This window comes from Pteropus medius, unplaced genomic scaffold (assembly GCF_902729225.1).
Source record: "Pteropus medius unplaced genomic scaffold, Ma_sr-lr_union100, whole genome shotgun sequence".
In the NCBI taxonomy this organism is placed as follows: domain Eukaryota; kingdom Metazoa; phylum Chordata; class Mammalia; order Chiroptera; family Pteropodidae; genus Pteropus; species Pteropus medius.
This window is the reverse complement of record NW_024342470.1, coordinates 3,436,911-3,456,749: the sequence shown is the minus strand read 5'-3', so window position 1 is coordinate 3,456,749 and position 19,839 is coordinate 3,436,911. Positions and strand designations below refer to the sequence as shown.

General features: G+C 39.8%; 1 protein-coding gene across 3 annotated transcripts in view; it reads left to right on the top strand.

Annotated features, from left to right (window-relative positions):
• Nucleotides 1-19,839, top strand: part of GALNT18 (polypeptide N-acetylgalactosaminyltransferase 18) — a 316,135-nt gene that overhangs the window by 226,672 nt on the left and 69,624 nt on the right. For all 3 annotated transcript variants that reach the window (XM_039863609.1, XM_039863610.1, XM_039863611.1), the window contains exon 6: nucleotides 3,754-3,868. In XM_039863609.1, coding sequence (XP_039719543.1) covers nucleotides 3,754-3,868 — 115 coding nt within the window. The remainder of the gene's footprint in view (nucleotides 1-3,753; nucleotides 3,869-19,839) is intronic.

Below are 19,839 nucleotides of genomic sequence, written 5' to 3'. Positions count from 1 at the left end.
ACGCTGGTGGAAAACCACAGGGAAAGTGGGGAGAATCGTTTTCAAAGAGTATAGCATTTGCACATGTTTCTAAGGGCAAGTAGGAGATTACGAGATTGGGACAGGGGCACCTATATTTAAAGGAACAGAGTGAGTTCATGGGCATAGAGGAAGTTCAAAGGGGCTGGAAGGTGGCCCCAGGCCATGAGACTGGAGGAATGGAGAGGCAGGACCAGATTCTATGGTACCTCGTATGCCTTGCTGATGACATTTGAGCTTATTCTGTAAAATTCAGGCAAAAAAAAGTTTCAAAATGCATTAGAAAGATCCCAAACTATTTCAGACTTTGCTGCCACCTTCATAGACAATGGAACGACTCTTCTGTGCAACCTCTCTTTTATGTGTCAGGACTCCTGAAATAGCCCTCTCCACCATCCTTATTTCTGTCTGGTTAATCACAGATCAGGTGCCTTTATGTTGCCTGCAAAGTCTTGCCTGTTAAACAGACAGCACCAGAAGGTGGCCTAGGGGACAGTTCCTAGAATGAAAGAGATTAGAAACTGATGTTGCTTTGTATTACATGAGGGAGAAAGATTATGAAAAATTTAATTGAAAGTGGGTGATTATTATCTAAGATCATATTTTCCTTGCCAGAAGAAAAAAAAAACTGTATTCATATTTAAAACAAGATAGAAGAGAATTTCACTTGGCTTTCCCATGGTTATCTTTGTCACTTATCTGTTAGGCCCCTGCCACAATTTTATGTTGTTAAATATTTGTTCGGAGGTCACTGTGTGCAAGGGCCTTTTGCACACATGGTCTCATTTGCTTCTCATCATAACCTGTTGGAATGCTATTAGAGAGACATACACCGTCATGCAATAAGCATTCTTGCAGAGGGCTGTGCTGATAACAGCTACTTCTGTTCTGCTCATCTCTAAATGTTATCAACCTGGTCTTAGTAAACCTGCATTCTGGGCCCTTCACAGAGAATATCACCTCAACGTCAGATTTTCCACCACTGAATTTTTATAAAAAACTTGGCTGAGAGAAATCATATTAATGGAAGATTTTTGGGAGAACATTCCTGGTTTTATCCCTAGATAAAGACGGCCCCAAAGAAAGTTGTGACTTAGACAAATTTATCTTGCCCATCTCAGCTCCCGTTTCCTTGGAGCTATACTATAGTGCTTTGTCCACACATGACATAAGCTATAAAAAGAGCCCAGAGATATCTTTTATTGCATTCTAAAGGGATCTCTTTGAGGTGGTTGTTCACTATGTCCTGAAGTGACCTTTTTAAAAAGACTGACAGGAGAAATTTGTTTCAAATTCACTGCTAGTCAAAGAAAGCCCCGAGGAACTAATGGGGCATTTCTGCGTGGAATCTTATTTTTAAGATCACGTATGTTCGTTTTCACCTCAGCCACCAGGAAGCTCAGCATCTACTTTGTCAGTCCACTTTAAGAACCGTGAAAGAGGACCTAATGCTCACGTGCATTCTAACTGCAGCCCCCGATTTTCTTGTGAACTTTTGGCCTTTTTAGACATTTATCTACTTCATTTTTCAGTATATATTACATTTTCTTGTAATCTATTTCTAATTTGCGGGGGGAGGATAAGACAAAGTATAAATCAATACCTTTCAGGTTAATTGGGTCAACTTAATACCCTAGCCGGTCGATACGTAATAGACTGTTCACCGTGGCCCATGCTTGTCCCAGAGTAACTGTTTTGGATTCTCTCTGTCCCTGACTGGGTCTGGCCATGTGCGGAAGACCCCTTCCTGCATGTCCAGGAGCTCCCTGCCGTGCTCAGCATTTCAGGAATGCCGAGGAAAAGACTGGAGCCCCGCTCTGCCCACCTGCTGGGCTGATGTTTTTACATCACCACAATTTAGTAAGGAGATTCCCTGGGCTTCTTCAGTGTGCAAGTGCATCTTTTTTTTTTTTACCCCTTTGACCCCATCTACCTCCCACTTCCCTTTCCCCAACTAACTTCTTGTAACCACTAGTCTATTGTCCATGTCCATAAGTCAACTGCATCTTTTTAAATGATCTTTCGAATACCAGTTATGTCCCAGAGATTTTCAAGTGCTTTGCATTATTTAATCCTTGTGAGGTTATAGCTGATTCTAATTTGTAGATACAGGACCAGAGGCTCAGAGAGGTGAGGGAACTTCTCTTAGAGGCACAGCCAGAACAGGGATTTTTCCCGTAGCAGCCACCTCCGAGGCTAGAGTCAGGCTTTCCCAACCAGAGCAGGAACTCAGTCTGCTTTAGGAGCAGTGGGTTGAGGTGGATAGACCACCTGAGGTGAAGGTGAAGCCATTCTGAGTAAAGTGTTGCGGTTTGAAAGGAGTGGCAAGGACCCCGGGGCACCAGTCTTTACCTGAGCAGCCTCCTGCGTCAGCATTCTTCAAAGAAATGACCTGCGGAGTAGCTGTTTCTCCACTTTGATGAGTTTCCACTTTCAAAGATGGGTCCATTTGCATGTGGCTATCAGTTTTCTCATCGCTGAGGAGTCTTCATTTCTCCTTTATCTTTCTTTTCCCCTCAAATCCTCAGCCACCAGCTGATAAAATGCTACACAAGGGCTAGAAATGGTAACAGTGTGCAGTGAAACAATTCACAGTCATTTGTGTAAGAATGCTCCCAGCAGAGAAGCAGCCCACACATGCTCATGCTGATTCACCTAATGTGGATCACTCCTTGGGAAGTCCTGTGCTGGCATCTGCACATAGCCGGTGAGCCCCGCACTCACACGCTCACTCAGGAAAGGCCTTCCAGCTGCTAGACCTACTAGCTGTGGATGTGTTGTTCCAGCCTAAGACTCCTGCTGAATTCCAGACCCAGATCCTTCTCAGCCCTACCTATTAGATATCTCCTCCTAGTGTCCCATGGGCACCTTAAGATTAGTTTTCCCAGCCGGAATGCTTCCTGCTTCTATACCCTGTGTTGCCGTGTGGCCCCCACCTCCCATCACCTGAGCCACAAAGCCGGCTGGCAACCAGATTCCTCCCTCTCTCTCACCTTTATAGTTCATCTGTTTCGAAGTTCTGCTGATTTTACATAACATGGCTTAAACAATTCCTGTGTTCATTCCTGATACTCTGGTCCAGGTTCTCATTATTTCTCACCTAAACATTGCAATAAGCTTCCCAGCTGGATTCCTCAATCTTCTCCTAGTCTCCTCTAAGATGCCTGAGTATTCTTAAAAACACAGATCTGCTCATACTGCTATCTGCTTAAAGTTCTTCACTGACACTCTTCCACCTACAGATAAAGTCCAAATTTTTTACTATGCTATTTAAAGCCCCAGCTAATCTTTCTATATGGACCAGGGTAGACATGTAGTCCCCAAGTTGGGGAAGGCTGATAAAGTTGGCATGGATCCCCAGGTACGGACAGAGACTGATTATGCAGTTCAGAGTTCAGGGGTAAGAACAGCTAGAGATACAGACATTCAATCTAGGCTGGCAGGCTGAACACCTCTTCTCTGGGCTAACACAAAAGAAAATTCTATTGGAAATGACAGCTGGTCCCAGGACAGGAGCTGGTTGCTGCAGCCCTAATGAAATAGCTTCCCTGAATAGCTGGCGAGGGTAAACCTGGGCAGGCCACTCGGAGAATGAGGTCTGCTCCAGCTCTGGCAGCAAAAAAAGGAAGAGGACCAGATCCTTCTGATAGAAAAGCACCACTGTGCTCACTCCTGTGGCAGCCCCATGAGACAGCCCTTTGCTAACCACTGGCCCATCTCCCCATACCCCTGCAGGAGCCCGGCCCTCATTGGCTGCTTCATTGTGGACAGGCAGTACTTCCAAGAGATCGGCTTATTGGACGAAGGCATGGAGGTCTACGGAGGCGAGAATGTCGAGCTCGGGATCAGGGTGAGCAGAGTTTCTCACCCACAGGTCTTGGTTTGGCTCCTCAAAGGGTGCATGAACCTAGGGGGAGGAGAAATGCGGCTCAAGGATGGAGGTCACAGTCTAATTTTGAATATCCAGTTCTTCACTGAGGTCCATCTGTGTGTGATCAGGGCTAAGAGGGATGGGACAGAGGCACAGGATGGGACCTACAGAATTTTCAGGAAGAAAAGGACTTCAGAAACTGCTTTGGTTAGGGGTGGGGACATGGAAGAGTTGAACTCCCAACTCAAGGGAACAGCCCCATTGTTAAAAGAAAACTTAGGCTGCTCAGGTTGAACAAAAGTGTGCTCCAGGAAGAGAGTGCAGACCTCGAGGGCTGGCTGGACAAGAGAGACCCTCAGAGTCACCTCCGCTTGAGATCTCTCACTGTGATATTCTCCGTCTCCTCTACAGTGGCCCACAAAACTTTCCTAAAGACTTTGTCAAGAGAAGGCTGCAGGGAAGTAAACTCTCAGGGTATAAAGAGCAAAACACAGCCAAGCTCACTCCGTGCTGGTTTCTGACTCTACCACACGCTGGTCAGACCCTCAGGCCCACTCATGCCTCATACCATTCTCAGGACGTAGCCCCGATTCCAACCCAAAGTAGGGGCCCTTTGCAGCTACCAACACATAGTATAAATCCACAATAGGCACCATTTAGTCTCTCATCCTACAGGAACATTTCCTAGCCTCTGGCCCTTTCTCTGGGTCCATAAAAAATAACTCCAAAACAAACCCTTCCCCCACGTCTGATGGGACATATAGGTCCCCTGGTGGTTAGCGAGAATGTGATGATGGATACAATGATGGATCTCATCCTAAGGGGAAGCCCACCCCCTGTCCACTGTGTGGTCCTATCCTTATGAAAAACCTAGCCTTTGAGCTGCGGCTTGTTCCTGCAATGGTCCCCACCGTCCTCTCCCTGGGGATCTCTAAGCAGCCTGGCACATTCACGCACTGTTGCCAGCCCTTGGAGAAAACCTTCATAGCTGCTGATGTTCATAGCAATTAAGATGTTCCTCCTCATTGCCAGCCCTCCACGCAGACAACACCAACACCTGCCTGGTTCCTGGTGAACCCGCTCTCGTCCCTTTGGCCTTAGTGTCTGTATCTGGCATTTCCAGTTCCTGATATTCAGTTCCCCCTCAAGGACTCCAGCTTGGATACACCTTCTTGTCACCTCTGACCTCCTTAGCTGTCCCACCCACTTGGCAGTCAGCTGGCCCTGCACAACCCTCGTCCTGCTCTAAGGGGAGACTTGGTACCTCCAATGAGCATCTCACAATACCTGCAATGGCCTGACAGGCACTGTGTGGACCTGACTTGTCTCCCAGACTTAATACTAGGGCTTTGAGGACTGACAGCAGGAGCAGCTTTTCTGAAGCTGAGCTTAGAAAACACTTCCAGATACCCGTATTCACTGAAACCTAGAGAAATTGCTTCGGTGGCAGTCAAATGTCTGGGCTTATTGGGAGCTAATATATTCATAGAGAACAGTGCCTGCATAATCGCCCTCATTTCTCCAGCTCTCCCTACACTGGTCGTTTATTCACCATTTGGGTCCTAACCATCTCATTTCAGCACTGCTCCTGGATAAATGCTCTCCCCCAAACATAATATTTTTTACTAGGAGCTGCTACCAGGAATTGGCTGAGCGGGCAAGACCGCCTCTAGTCACTTATGCTCTCTGGGTAAAAATGTCCGGGAAGGGAGAAAGGAATTAGGTTTGTGAACTCTGCTTCCAAACTGCATGTGAGTCAGTCACGGAGTGGCGGGAGATTTCTGGCTTTTCCTTGCCTAGATTTTAAAGCAGTTCCGGAGTGTGGTCCTGGGTAAGGTTTTCAAATACTTGTTTAAAATCTTTGAGTGGTTTCGTGTTCGGGGTGTAAAATACAGTGTAAAATGTTGCCTGGCTTCTTTTCCCACCCCCTCCATCTCTTCTCTCCCACTTGATGGAGATGAATGTCATTGGAGTTGAAGGAAATTTGGCTTTTAAAGCAGAGACCCGACAACCTGTTGTCTGGCAGAGCTAATAAACGAAGGAGGGGCTAGTTCATTTGAATTCTACTTCCCTTCTTAAGGGATACAGGACTACTGAGCATCCCTAAAATAGATTTTCATATTTTACATGGATATCAGTGTTTTTCTTTTATGTTTTGTGAGTTAACATCTTAGTGCCTCGCTTTACTCATCTAGGATCTCCCCTCAATTACTCCCTCAGATTATGTGCAAAAATGAGAAACGTTTTTCTCACCTCATTTATTCAGAGGCAGCTTATCCAAAGTCCTTACCCATTTGGAATGCAGAAATAGAGTTCTTTGCACAATTATTCAAAGCTGCTTTGTGCCAGAGATTATGCTAGGCACATCTACAAACACCCTAAAAAGTAGCTGCTATTACAATACTACTTTTCTTTCAGATGAGGAAATTATGAAATTAAGAGCTTACATATATACTCGAGGTCTTACAACTATAAGATGTAGAGAAAGGATTTTTATGATTTGAAAGACCAGATAGATATACCACAGTGATCTAGGGATAAAAGTCCCTAGAGCATCTAAAAAAAATCATTACGATGTTCGTACAGCATTGTTCCTCTACTTTATTCACAATCATGTCTACTGAGTCTTTAAGCCTTATTCTTATTTTGCCCTTAGTTCCAATATGCTTTTTTGAAAAAAAAATTATGATTTTAAGTCCACAACTCAGTGGAAAAAGGAAGGGAGTTGCTGTGGCCATGCAGAATGAAAAGAGTAAGGAATAAGAGCTGAAATTGAATAGAATACAGAAAGATTGTATAGATGATGGCTTAAACATCACTGGAATATATAAGAAAACATTCAGGAGCTTGCAAGGAATTAATAAATTGTTAGAGACTGTTATGGGCTGAATTGAGTTCCCTCAAAAATATGGAGTCCTAACCACTTGTACCTGTGAATAGGGTCTTATTTGGAAAGAGGATCTTTGCACATGTAATCAGGTTAAGAGGAGGTCATATTGGATTAAGGTGGGCTCTAAGGCAATATGAGTGGTGTCTTTATAAGAAAAGGAAAATTTGGACACAGACACAAAGGGAAGGTGACCACATGAAGACAGAGATAGAGATTGGAGTTTTGATGCCACAAGCCAAGGAACACCCGGAGCTACCAGAAGCTGAAAGAAGGATCCATCTTTCAAGAAGAGGTTGATGGCTAATACCTGATTTTAGACTTCTAGCCTCCAGAACTGTGAGAAAATATATTTCTGTTGTTTGAGGTGATGCATGTTGTAGTACTTTGCTAAAACAGTCCAAGGACACTAATACAGAGACCAAAAACTAAACGAATGTAGAAATCTAGAGAAAGCCTGAGTCTCTTATATTCGAAGAACCTGGTGATTTTAAACTTATAATTTCTCAATTTCGTAGAGTACAGTGAATAGGATACAAAGCCTAAGGCTTACCCAAGATGATAAGTCTAATAAAATACCCCCACACCCCTTATAAAGCTGGGACTCCAAAAGCCAATTATCTCAATATAAAGATGAGCTAGAAATACTCCCATCCTCACCTCCTTTGTTAGGTTGAAGGTTTCCTGTCTCAATCTTGTGCTGAGAAGAGAGGAAAAATTCTCTTTAGTGAACTTCTCCCTTGGATTTATAACTTACAATCAAAATACTTTATGGTCCAGAAAAGCTCAAGAATAGTATTTAACTTAAAGTTGTCGGGTTCTTAGGCAACTGGAAAGGCATATACAAATCCTCCCTAGAGAAGGACCCTTTGAGTCAGGCCACACATTTCCAACAGCTAGAGTTCCAAGGAATATGAGTTCACTTTTTTTAAAAAAATCACAAAATAGACGAGGAGAAAAAAAAGCACCAAGAGCAAACACCAGCAAAATGACGAAGAGTCAAACGTGATCCATAGTCTTCAAGAATTGAATCTATCAGACACAGGATAACTAATATAATATAGTATAGTATAGAATAATATAATATATATTAAATATATATATTATAAATATATCCTGTGTCTGATAGATTCAATACTAATATATAGTATATATTACATTTAACAGCTAAAGATACAACAAATTTCAAGGGATTAACATCAGATGTGTTCTCTGCCACAATGGAATTAAATTAAAAATCCATAACCAAAAATTATAGACAAAAGCCATGTTTTTGGAAATTGTAAGAATGAGCTAAAAATGTAAGTAGTTATAAAAATATCAAAATAAAAAAAAACTGCAAATGAAAATAATAAAAAGATAAAAACTAATTAATAAAATAAATGTACTAATATTAGAAAGGTCTAATAAAGAACCAAACTTGGTTCTTTGAGAGGGCATCAAATTGACAAACTTTTGGCAGGCATCAGAGAGAGACACCAATAAACAATATAAGGAATGGAAAAAGGGACATGACTATAGTTGATACAAGGACTAAACAGATAAGTGTATATTATGAACAAGTTTATCCGGGATTTGAAAATTTCGATGAACAGATCTTTAGAAAAATGTAGCTTATGAAAATTGACACAAGAAGAATTCAGAAACCAAAATCGTCCTATAACCATTTAAAGAAGGTAGATCACTAGTTTAAAATAGTCTCACAATTAAAACACTAAAACCAAGTGGTTTTACCATCAAGCACTGCTAAACTTTCAAGGAACAAAATATTCCAAACTTGGCAAATTATTTGCACATAAAGTGTAGGATAGATACTAAGTGACCACAAGTACAGTAGCCTGAAACTCTTCCAGGACCAAACATCCAGGCAGATCCCCAGGTTTATAGCATAATTATTGATGATCTTAATAATTGTCCCGAATCATAAAGAAAAGTCTAAATTGTATTCTGTGTACTCTGTTCAATAAGATAAAAGGTGCATACACATATCTAAAGGTTTCTTTAGGAAATGTAAAACTTGTTAAACTTCTGATATTGAAGGAGACAACTCCTCAGTTATGTGGAATTGACATAGGAAAACTGATCTGGAAGCCTAGCCTGTTTATTATTCCTTGAAATTAAACTATTTAATATAAATAACAGCTGTCTCCACCTTTCTGGAATGAAATCCATAGAAGTAGGCAGGGAAGGGAAAGAATGCTACTAGGAATGCACCAGTGCCCTACCCACATTGTCCAGAGAAGGTAATCAGATGAAAGAGACCCCTCCTCTCCATCTTGCCCTAGCTGTAGTTGGCTCTAGACTGGATTGAGCTCTTTGGAATGTATCACAGACAAAAGTGTCTACCAGACAGGTCTCTCTGTTGGATACCCACTTGGTCATATCTGCGAGTCATTGACTCTTTGGATGTCTAAGCTTTACTCACTTGGGGTTTCTTATTGGCATTTTAGATTCTCTGTCTTGAAACATTTATTATGGTCTGCTATTATAATGCCTCTGAAACACCTTTTTCATCCTCCAGGCTGACTGACCTTTGATAGTCTGCTCCTAAGGCTAGATAATTACCTTTATTCTGGGTCGCCCAGATTATCCAAGCCCTAGCTCCAGCCTTGCCTCTTTTAACTGCTCTTGCCTAGCCTCACCATAAGGTCTGATTGGGTGTAGGATGTCTCCCTGTGAATGTCTCTGCCCTTTCTCTCATGCAGCTGAGCAATATCTAGGACAGGAGGCAGTCCAGCTGACTTGCTCTACTTTTTGGCTGTGGGGTCACCAAGGAATCGTTAAAGATTCTCTTTATCTGGGTATACTTATTTAATAGTTTAATGAAGCAGAAATTTGCATTTGAGATTTCTTAATACTTGAGACAGTGACTTTATTCAAAGGCACATCTTTCTATTGTCTTAGTCTACCGGTTTTCATCCCCTCTCTTAAGTTTTCTTTCTCAACTATGGAGGGTCCAGTATCTCTACATACACTGGGAAAATGCCAGTGGCTATTCCACAGGGTATGAGGGATGAAGGAAGCGAAGACGTTATTGATACTGTGGGAGGAGCAGACTTTACCAATTGCATAGTCACTGGGTATCAAAAATTTCTTTGTCCTTGGACTAGGTTCCTCTGTGGCTTTTGTATCAACTAAGTAACGATGGCAGTGCCTTTCATGTGTATTTTCAAAATTCTTTTCCTACAGTTACCTTATTAAATGTACACAGCAATTGAGTGTTATAGGCAAGCCAGATATTATTACCTTAATCACGTTATAAGATTAAAAGTGTTTAAGTAGGCCAAAAAAGTTAATTCATTCTCATACTTTATTATCTCATTATTATAATCATTATTTTAACAATAAAGATAATGAGAAATCAATTTAAATACTTTGTACACTATAAAGTGCTCTATCATACTGTATAAAACATATGATTACATCTTTATACATGTAGACATCTATGTTGCATAAATATACTACCATACAGCTTATATAGTGCTTTATTTTTAAAACATGACAATTTATATAATTATAGTCCTACTAAACTTTTTATTTTGATAATACTTAAGAATCTATATTGTAAGCAAAGAAATCTGGCTCAGGCTAACTGAAAGAGAAAAAGAATTTATTGGAAGGCCATTGGAAATCTCAAAGAATTAACAAGAAGCCTAGAGAAGCAGATTCAGAAAACAAGCAGAAACCAAGAGAGATTAGACAGCAGAAATCATAGCCAAAGCCAAATGGTAAGAACAGTCTATTTAGGATAATACCCCTGACCCCACTGCCATGACTAGATGTCCTACCACTGGATGCTGGGCACCATTTCTTGAGTCTTGGTGACATTCACCAAGAATTATAAGTCCTGAGTGAGAGCAAAATATGGGCTAGATCTAGGTTATATGCCCATGCCTTAGCTTCTAGAGACAAAGACAGGTCATATATGCCTCCATCAACTTACAGAGACCCAAGAATTATACATGACATGGTCCCTAATATAGGAGAGAGATTCAGAACCTGGGTTCAAATGTCCTCTATAATAAGTAATATAATATCTAAGGTATTATGCTCTATAGTCTAGATACTTTTTCATAAATGAGACATAAAAAACTATTATGAACAATCTCAAACATATGTAGAGATAGAATAGTATAATAAATCCCCTTGCCGCCATCACCCAGCTTCAACATTGTCAACCCATGAGCAATTTGGTTTTAATCTCTACCCCTACTCAATTCTCCCCGAACTCCAATTATTTTGAAGCAAATCCCAGACATTGTATCATTGAAAAGTATTTCAATATTCATCTAAAATAGATAAGGACTTTAAAAAAATGACTACATTACTACTTTAAATCCTAAAAGTGTTGAAAAGAATTCCCTTCAGTGTTCATATTTCCCTAATTCTCTCAATTTTTCGTTTCATTATACAGTTTGTTTGCTTGAGTCAAGATCCAACTGGTTAATTATCTTTCAAGTGTTTATTAATTAATCTATTGTATTTCTCCTCCATCCCTTTTTTCCCCTTATAATTTACTTTTAGAGAAATCAGGCCATTTGTCTGATAGAGACTCCCACAGTCTAGATTTTCCTTATTGCATTCCCCTAATGCCATTTAACATGTCTTTCTGTCCTGTATATTTCTTCTAAATTGGTAGCTAGATCTGGAGATGTAGGTTCAATTTTGTAGCAAGAATATTTATTTCATAGGCGATATTCGTGTACTTCCATCATGAAGTACATAGTGTCTAGCTGCCTACCCATTTGTGATGTCAGCAGTCATTGCTGATTATTGCCTAGATCCAATAATTCATTAGGGAGTTGCAAAATAATGACATTTTCATTTTATTTTTCTTTCTCCATTTATTAGCTGGAATAACTTTTATAGAGACGTTCATCCATTCTTTGGTTGCTCGGAAGTACAACAAATTTCATTTGGAAGAGTCAGAATAAATAATTCTATAATGGCTTACAAAATAATGAATTGATTCTCTACCACCTTCCAAAGGGACCATTTCATTTTTAGTATGATTATGAGTTTATGAATTTAGATGTATTTCAATTCACTACTATTAATATCTTTATTGTTTTGCAAATTTTTCACCTTTGGCCATTGAGAGCCTGTTGACATTAGTTCCTGCGTCCTTTTGTCTCTTCAGTGGCCTTCCTGCCATCAGGGATGTTCTGGGCTCATCTATACATTTCCTGCTCCAGACCTGTAATCAACCGTTTCCCTAAGGAGCCTAACTTTCTTTAAGGGAGCAGTGGTATTTCGAACTTCAATTTGGGCGCTAGGGGTGCTCATTGCTACTGGGTTGGTCCATGTTTCTGGGTCTTTTCAGTAGTCAGAGCAATAAATTATTGTTATTATCTTTGTAGAGATAAAGTACGCGAGGCGTTCGTGACGATCTCTCTGACTCAAATTTAGGACTACAGGGTTTTTACTTAACCTTATCAGTCTTTCATTAATATTTCCTTTCTCCAGTGACAAAAATTCTGGTTCTTAATGACACCAACATAATTACTTGTTTATTTTATTCCCTAGTATGCATTCCTTCTCAGAGTATTAATAACAACACTACCACCAACAATACGATTACTAGAAACAGTTTAATATTTTTTGCATTTCTTTTTGTCTTCAGGTTAAATTCAACTAGAGATGTACTGTCAAATTACCATGATTTAAAGTCATCCAGAATAGTTCCTCTCTGTGTGATTTTGCTACCAATCTAATAAACAGGTCTATTTGTTTCATTTTGCTTATGACTTTTAGGAATAGATTTTTTTATAATTATTAAATACGACATAATACTAAAATGAAATCTACAAAAGAAAGTAAATCCAGAAAAATCTACCTTCTATCACTGCCCTCTTCATCCTGTTTCCTCACTACCTCTAAAAAATATTCTGTTTTTTTGTTTGTTTTACTTTATACTTTAAAAAACTAGTCATGCACTGACTGCATAGTGATATTTTAGTCAATGCTGGACTACATATATGACAATGGTCCCATAAAGTTATCATGGACCTAAAAAATTCCTCTTGCCTAGTGATGTTGTCACAGTCATAGCCCATGTATTTTTTGGTGATGCCAGTGTTAACAAACCTACTGTGCTATTAGTTGTATAAAAGTATAGTACATACAATTATGTATAGTACATAATACTTAGTAATGATAATAAACAACTTTGTTACTGGTTTATGTATTTGCTATACTGTACTTTTTATCATTATCTTAGAATATATGCTTTCTACTTATTAAACAACATTTGCTATAAAACAGTATGCCATGTTATACTGGCAGCAGCATCATACATCTCATGTTTGCCGTGTCTCCTGACTTCATTTTCTCTTGTGCTCAATTTAATCTCATGTTTTGTACAATACCATGCTGCACAGGTTTGTAGCCGAGGAGCAGTAGGCTATGCCATACAGCCTAGGTGTGTAGTAGGCTGTACCATCTAGGTTTGTGTAAGTGCACTCTATGATGTGCCCATCTATAAAATGACACATTTCTCAGAACGTATCCCCATTGTTAAGCGGCCGATGATCGTATAAGGAAATATGTATATACACATTTCCTCTTTCTTAGATAAATGGTAGTATACTGTCTATACTTTTCACTACCTTGTTTTTTCACAATGCATATTTATTTTTCTGAAGATTACTTTATAGTAGTATATAGAGATGTTTCTCCATGCCTTTTTATGGCTGCATAGTGCTCCAGTGCATGCCCATTCCCTAGTTTACACTACCAATTTCCTTTTGAGGGCACAGTGCTATAATTAATAGTCTTGTGCATCTATTTTTTTCATATTTTAACTAGGTTAAAATTTGAATAGATTCTTAAAAGTGGATTGTGAGCTCAAAAAGCAAATAAATGTGTAATTTTGCTAGACATCATCAAATATCCCTCCAGAGGAGTAGTACTTTTCCTACCAGGAGTGATGGAGATGCCTGCTTCCTCACAGACAACCAATGAAGTATGTTGTGGAATATTTGGGTTTTTGCCAATCTGACAGATGAAAAATGGCTTTCAGAGTAGTTTTAATTTGCATAGCTCTTATTAAGAGCTAGGTTGAACAGCTTTTCTTATGATTAAGGCGATTTGCATTTCTTTTTTCATGAGCTTTTCATATCTTTGGCCCATTTTCCTATAGGACTGTTAGTCTTTTCTCTATTTTTAGAATCTCTTTAACATTAGATATGGTAATTCTTTGCCCATCATATACATTGCAAATATTTTTCTCCTACTTTGTTACTTGCCTTTTGATTTCGCTTCTGGTGATGTGTTTTTTGTTTTGTTTTGTTTTTTTTCCATGTAAAGGCTTTTTTTTTTCTTAATGTAAGCAAATCTATCAGTCTTTTTCCTTCCTGCTTTCAGCTTCCAGAGTTTAGTCATAGAACAACTTACTGTCAATATAGAGAAATTCACTCGTTTCCTCCCAATACTTGTATGACTGTATTTTTTATATTTTAATCTCAGATATATTCAGAATTGATCCTGATGTATAGTGTGAGGAATAAATCCAATGTCTTATTTTTCTATATGGCCATCCAGTTATTCTAACACCTTTTATTTAAAATAACATCTTTTCCTCACTGGTTTGCAATACTAATTTTATCATAGACTAAATCGTCATACATATTTGGGTCTGTTTCTGGATTTTTTATTCTGGTTCCATTGATCTATTGATGTATTCATGCACATATTACACAACTTAATTATATAGCCTTTATGTTATATTCATAAGTCCAAACTTACAAATGTTTTTAAGTTATATTTTGGTTGCAAGTTAGATCCTGGCTTGCCCACTGTGTGTTGATCTTGAATTCAAAGGAGGAAAAGATCTGTGAGAGACACAAATATCATCTTTACCCCTTCTTTCTCGATTAGACTTTAAAATACTTGATTTCAAGGTTTATAGCTACTTAATTTTCATACTGATGCTTGGAACACAGTATGTGTTCAATGAACAGGTTTTGAATTTGAAGGCCAGTCAAATATAAGAGAATACATTCTATATATCTCATAAGATCAGAGCAATGAACAGTGGGACAGAAGCTATAATGGATGTAGTTATCAATTCAATGTAAGAAACAAATATTAGAACCATTAAAAAAAAAAGGGATGCCTAATGGGATAGTGAGTTCCCTAAAATAGGACATGTTCAAGGCATGACCTCCTCTCTGTATTACTGGAAAGATAGATGAGATTTATGATCATAATACTAAAAGTTAATAGTAATGTAGCAATAGTTATATGTGAGCTACTGTTTTTAGTGCTTTTATATGTATTAACTCACTTAATCCATACAACAACCTTATGATTCAGGTGCTTTTATTATCCCCACTTGCAGGTAGATATACAGAAGCACAGAGAGGTGATGTAACTTGCCCTATGCCCAGTGACTGGTAAATGGTAAAGCTGAGATATGAACCCAGGAAGGATGGCTTCAGAAGACATTGTGCCTTACATAGGTAGGCATAGTGTAGTGGCCTTCAGTAAGACAAAGTGTCTCATGATTTTCTGTGGATTCGTTCATTTATTTATTCATTCATTTTTCCTTCAAACACCCACTTGCCAGATGCTGGAAAACTAGAGGTGAATGACATAGACTCTGCCTTTTAGTGGCTATCAGTCTAGCTTTTAGTGGCTATCAGTCTAGCTGGAGAGACAACCACATTACCATCTTCTAAGTACTAGTCTAGTAGAAGATTATAGAAGATGTCATGAACTTAAACAGGATGTTTTGACTGCTCCCTCCATGTTAACTTTAGGGACTCCTGTGTTCTTTGATCCACTGCTTATCACTGTGTCATGTTGCTTATCCATCTCTACTTTCAAGGTTTAAAATCATCCATGGCATAAAGTTTAATTTCAGGGGCTAACCTTAGCCAACATTGCTTTGGAAAATGACCACGTTTCCATTTCAGTGCTTGATGATTCAGCCCAAATCCCTTGTAGGTGCTGGGTCTGGGTCAGATAATAAAACACGATGTTTTCACTTGAGGTCGCAGGAGACTTCAGAACTGGAGGGGGTGATAGAGACAAGAGCTGAGCCAAAAGCCAGAGTCCAGAGAGTCAGAAAGGAGATAGATTGAGGAGCTGCCAAATGAGAGGAGCCAGAGACAGACAGGAAGTCAGAAACCTGGGTGCAGGGAGCCAGGGGCATAGAGGAGGAAAAGAAAGCAGAGTCTGTAGCAACTGCCTAAAACAGGCACTGCCATCATTTGAGACTTTTTCAATATATATCTAGGGTTAAAGGGCTAGATATTTTGCTAAAATTACCAGTGAAAGAGGTCTCGGCAGGTTAATGTGTGCTTGTTGAGCCTGCTGTGAACTGAAGCACACGACATTATGGTTCTCCCCAGAGGCCTTAGACTTGGAGGTCTAAGTAATCTCAGCTCACTGCTAGCATCATGGCTGTTCTCACTCAGCCATGAGGAAGATAATTAAAAAACACCGGCTACCACAGTTTCAGGTAAAACAACTAGACTCTGCCAGCACAGTGAGAGAGCACGGTGAGAGAGACTTGAGAAGGAAGAGAAGGGGTATGGGCTGGCATTTCTGCTCATCTGAGAAAGTCTCAGGAAACCATCAGATGCAACATCTCACAGAAAGGCTGCAAGCAGATTCTCTTGCCTCTCGTCCCTGGAGACAGAGAAAATTAAACACCTTAAATTGGATTTTAGTCTCTGGTTGATTCTAAACATCATGGTTAGTCTAAGGCAGCTGGAGCTAGAGTTTAGAATAACCTGAAAGCTTGGAATAACGTGTGTGTGCGTGTGGTGTGTGGTGTGGGTGGGTGGGGACAGTAAGCCATGCCACTGTTTTGGAATCTGCTTTGTCATTGTCCTTTAGCTGCTGTTAAAGGGTGAAGCCTACAGAAGACTGACAACTATACAATAGAATGAGTGTTCATCTATGCAGTCTTCTGAGGCCAAGGATTTCAAAATACACCAAACGCAGTTTTCCAGTTTGTGGGCTTTTGTCTTTCTAATGGAATGTTCCCATTGACTCAAAGCTGTAGCTAAGGTGTCAAATACATTCCCTTAGCACTGTGTCGGATGTTGATAATGATTTCAGTGGACATCGAAAGTCAAGACCTAGCCTTTGCTGGCCCCTCTAAATGAGTGAATAAAGCTCCAACAAAGACGGCATTGAGATTTCAAGCCCGGATGATGGAATATTTGGGGGTGGCATTGGCTAAGAAAGGGGTGTTTGGGATAGAGAGTTGGTTTAGGGGCAGGGGGAAATGGAGCAAGTTTGATGTTAGAAATAGAAATGGAAATAACCAAAGAACTTACATTATCCATCCATATATTCATTCATACAGTGAATATTTATGCCACTCATGTTATGCACTTGTCATTTGGGTACAGGGAAATTTAATACCTGGATCATGACTTCAAGAAGAAGCCAGAACTACATAACTAAAGGTAAAAAGGAGACTCAGAGGTGAGACAAGGGGAGCAAGTGCCCTCTGTGTGTCCACTGAAGGTAAAAGGATGGGGGAGCCCTGTGAGGATAAAAGTTTGAACTGAAAAGAGATTTTAGAATTGAACGTGGCTTAGGAAATGGAGGTTGGGGGCAAGGTGGTGCCCCTAGTTACAGAGAAGAATTGGCTGGAAAGGTAAGAGCTAGAGTGGTGGAAAATCACAGATGTCAGGGGAAGGCAGCATTCAGGAGTGCAATAGCCAAGCTAAGATAAATAGTAATGATGATAGCTACCATTAGCAAACATGTGTTTCGTGCTTAGTGCATGTACTTATTTAATACTGGACACTGTGCTAAGCACCGAGTGTACAGTGATGGACCGGATACTCTATAAGTTGTGCCCTCAGAGAGTTTACATTCTAGTGAGTTTTATGCTATATGTCATTTACTCCTCCCAATAACCATGAGAGGCTAGAATTATTGTCTTCACTTTATAGATGTGAGCACTGAGTTCCATAGAGGTTGAGTCACTGCCCAGGTCTCACAGAGAAAGAGTGATGGAGCTTGAATTTGAACACAGTTCTGTCTGATGCCAAATGCTCTAAATCCTCACCCTGTACTATGATAATGTGAACAGTGAAAGGGCATATGGATGCACCTGGAAGAAGACCTTTGAGGGGACAGATGGAATCAAGGGGAGTCATATATAAAACAGATTCAAAGGTCTAGGGAAGGAATAGACAAGGATCAGAAGAAGACAAGGAATTTATAGATTTTATTTAACTCTGAATGGAGGGAGAGAGATTCCTTGAATACTGGTAGCCTAGTGTCTGCTAGTCAGGGGCCAAGTGCCAGAACCCTGGGAAAGTATAAACTTGACCCTGATAATGGTTGAAACTTTTGTTTCCTTCTAGGTGGTCAGCCATAGCTAGCCCTGCTCTATTAGAACATATGCCACTAAGCGTGGTCTCCTGGGATGTTGGGGCCTGAAATTCCCAGAGTCCTTGAGGTCTGAGCAACTTGAGACCTATGAACCTAAACCTCCAGGATTTGGGGGTCTTTCCTGCTTGTGATCTCCATGTATGAGGGAAGCTTCGTGCCCCAAGCAGCACAGAACCAATTATTCTGGCATGCCAGCAGCCAAAGGCGTTAAGAGGAAGGCGTCTTTGCCATGGTATATTATCTGTAGCACAGCAGCCATGAAGTGACTTGACAATTACAAACCAGACACAGTTTAACAGCACGTTGTAAAAGTTTTATGGTTAGTAAAGATAAGTGCAAAATTAATCCCTAAAGGACAAAGCAATTTAAAAAAGTACAAAATGAAGCAATTAGCTAGAAATGGTGAGGAGCAGAAGAGGGAGAGCACCCATGAACAATTTTACTCTGGAAAGGTCTTCACACTTAGTGTTTAAAATTGCGTTCAGTGAGGGAGCCATAGAAAAGTAAGATTAATAAGCTGTGGGGAAGAGGTAACAATTGATAAAGAGTTTTGAGAAGCAAACTGAAGAAATTTTTGTCTTCTAAAAAGTTGGAACCAAGGGGAAAATAGCTATAAAGGCCATTATTAGAACAATTAATGAAATTTGATTACAGGCTATGAATTAGATAATAGTCATGCATCAATGTTTAATTTCCTGATTTGGGGATAAAAGCAAAAGCAAAAATTTATACTTGGCAGGCAGCAATGTGTGTTAAAGCTCCAGAGAGCCATTCCCCCACCCCCACCCCCTCTCTCCCTCCCTCCCTCCCACTCTCTTGTTTTGGAAAGTCCAAGGGACAGGTCCCCAGTCTCTTTCCTTCCTCAGTGCAGCACACAGCAGTGGTGCAGCACTGAATGCTGGGTGCCTACTTTATTCATTATGCCTGCTTCAGATCTTGCTCATCAGTTAGTGAGGGTCTTGATGACTTGCATAATTTTCACTGCACTAGAATTGTGGTCGTGTAAAGAAATCGTGGAATAGGGGAGAGAAAATATTAGTAACACCGTGATTTTAAGAAAGATACTTATTTTGGTTCTCAATATTTCTAAAATCAGGTTTGCCTTATAAATTTGGTATATATAAACATATAAATAAATTACAATTTATTATCCAGAACACTTTTGAGAGTAAAAGGGGTACTACCAATAATTACACTGGAACAACAGGTGTAAACCAATATTGTCAAGGGCAAACCAGGACATATGGTCATCAACTTATAATTTTATGTGTACATTTAATACAGTTCATTCATTTGAAGTTATTTGTTAGGTGCCTACCACATGTAATTTTGGGCCTATGATGATTAATATGGAGCATACAATTGTTTAAAAAATAAAGACAGCCCTTTCCTCTTAGAGATAATAATGTAATGAGAAAGATAGCTAATAAAAGAAAACAAAAAAATAGATGTATAGTTACAAATTGAGGTATGTGCTGTATTAGTCAACTCGGGCTGCTATAACAAAATACCATAGACTAGGTGGCTTCAACAAAAGAAATTTATTTTCTCACAGGTCTGGAGGCTGGAAGTCTGAGATTAGGGTGCCAGCATGATTGGGTTCTGGTGAGAGAACTCTTCCTGGCTTGCAGATGACTGCCTTCCTGTTGTGTCCTTAAATGGTAGAGAGAGTGCTCTAGTTTCTCTTCCTTTTCTTATA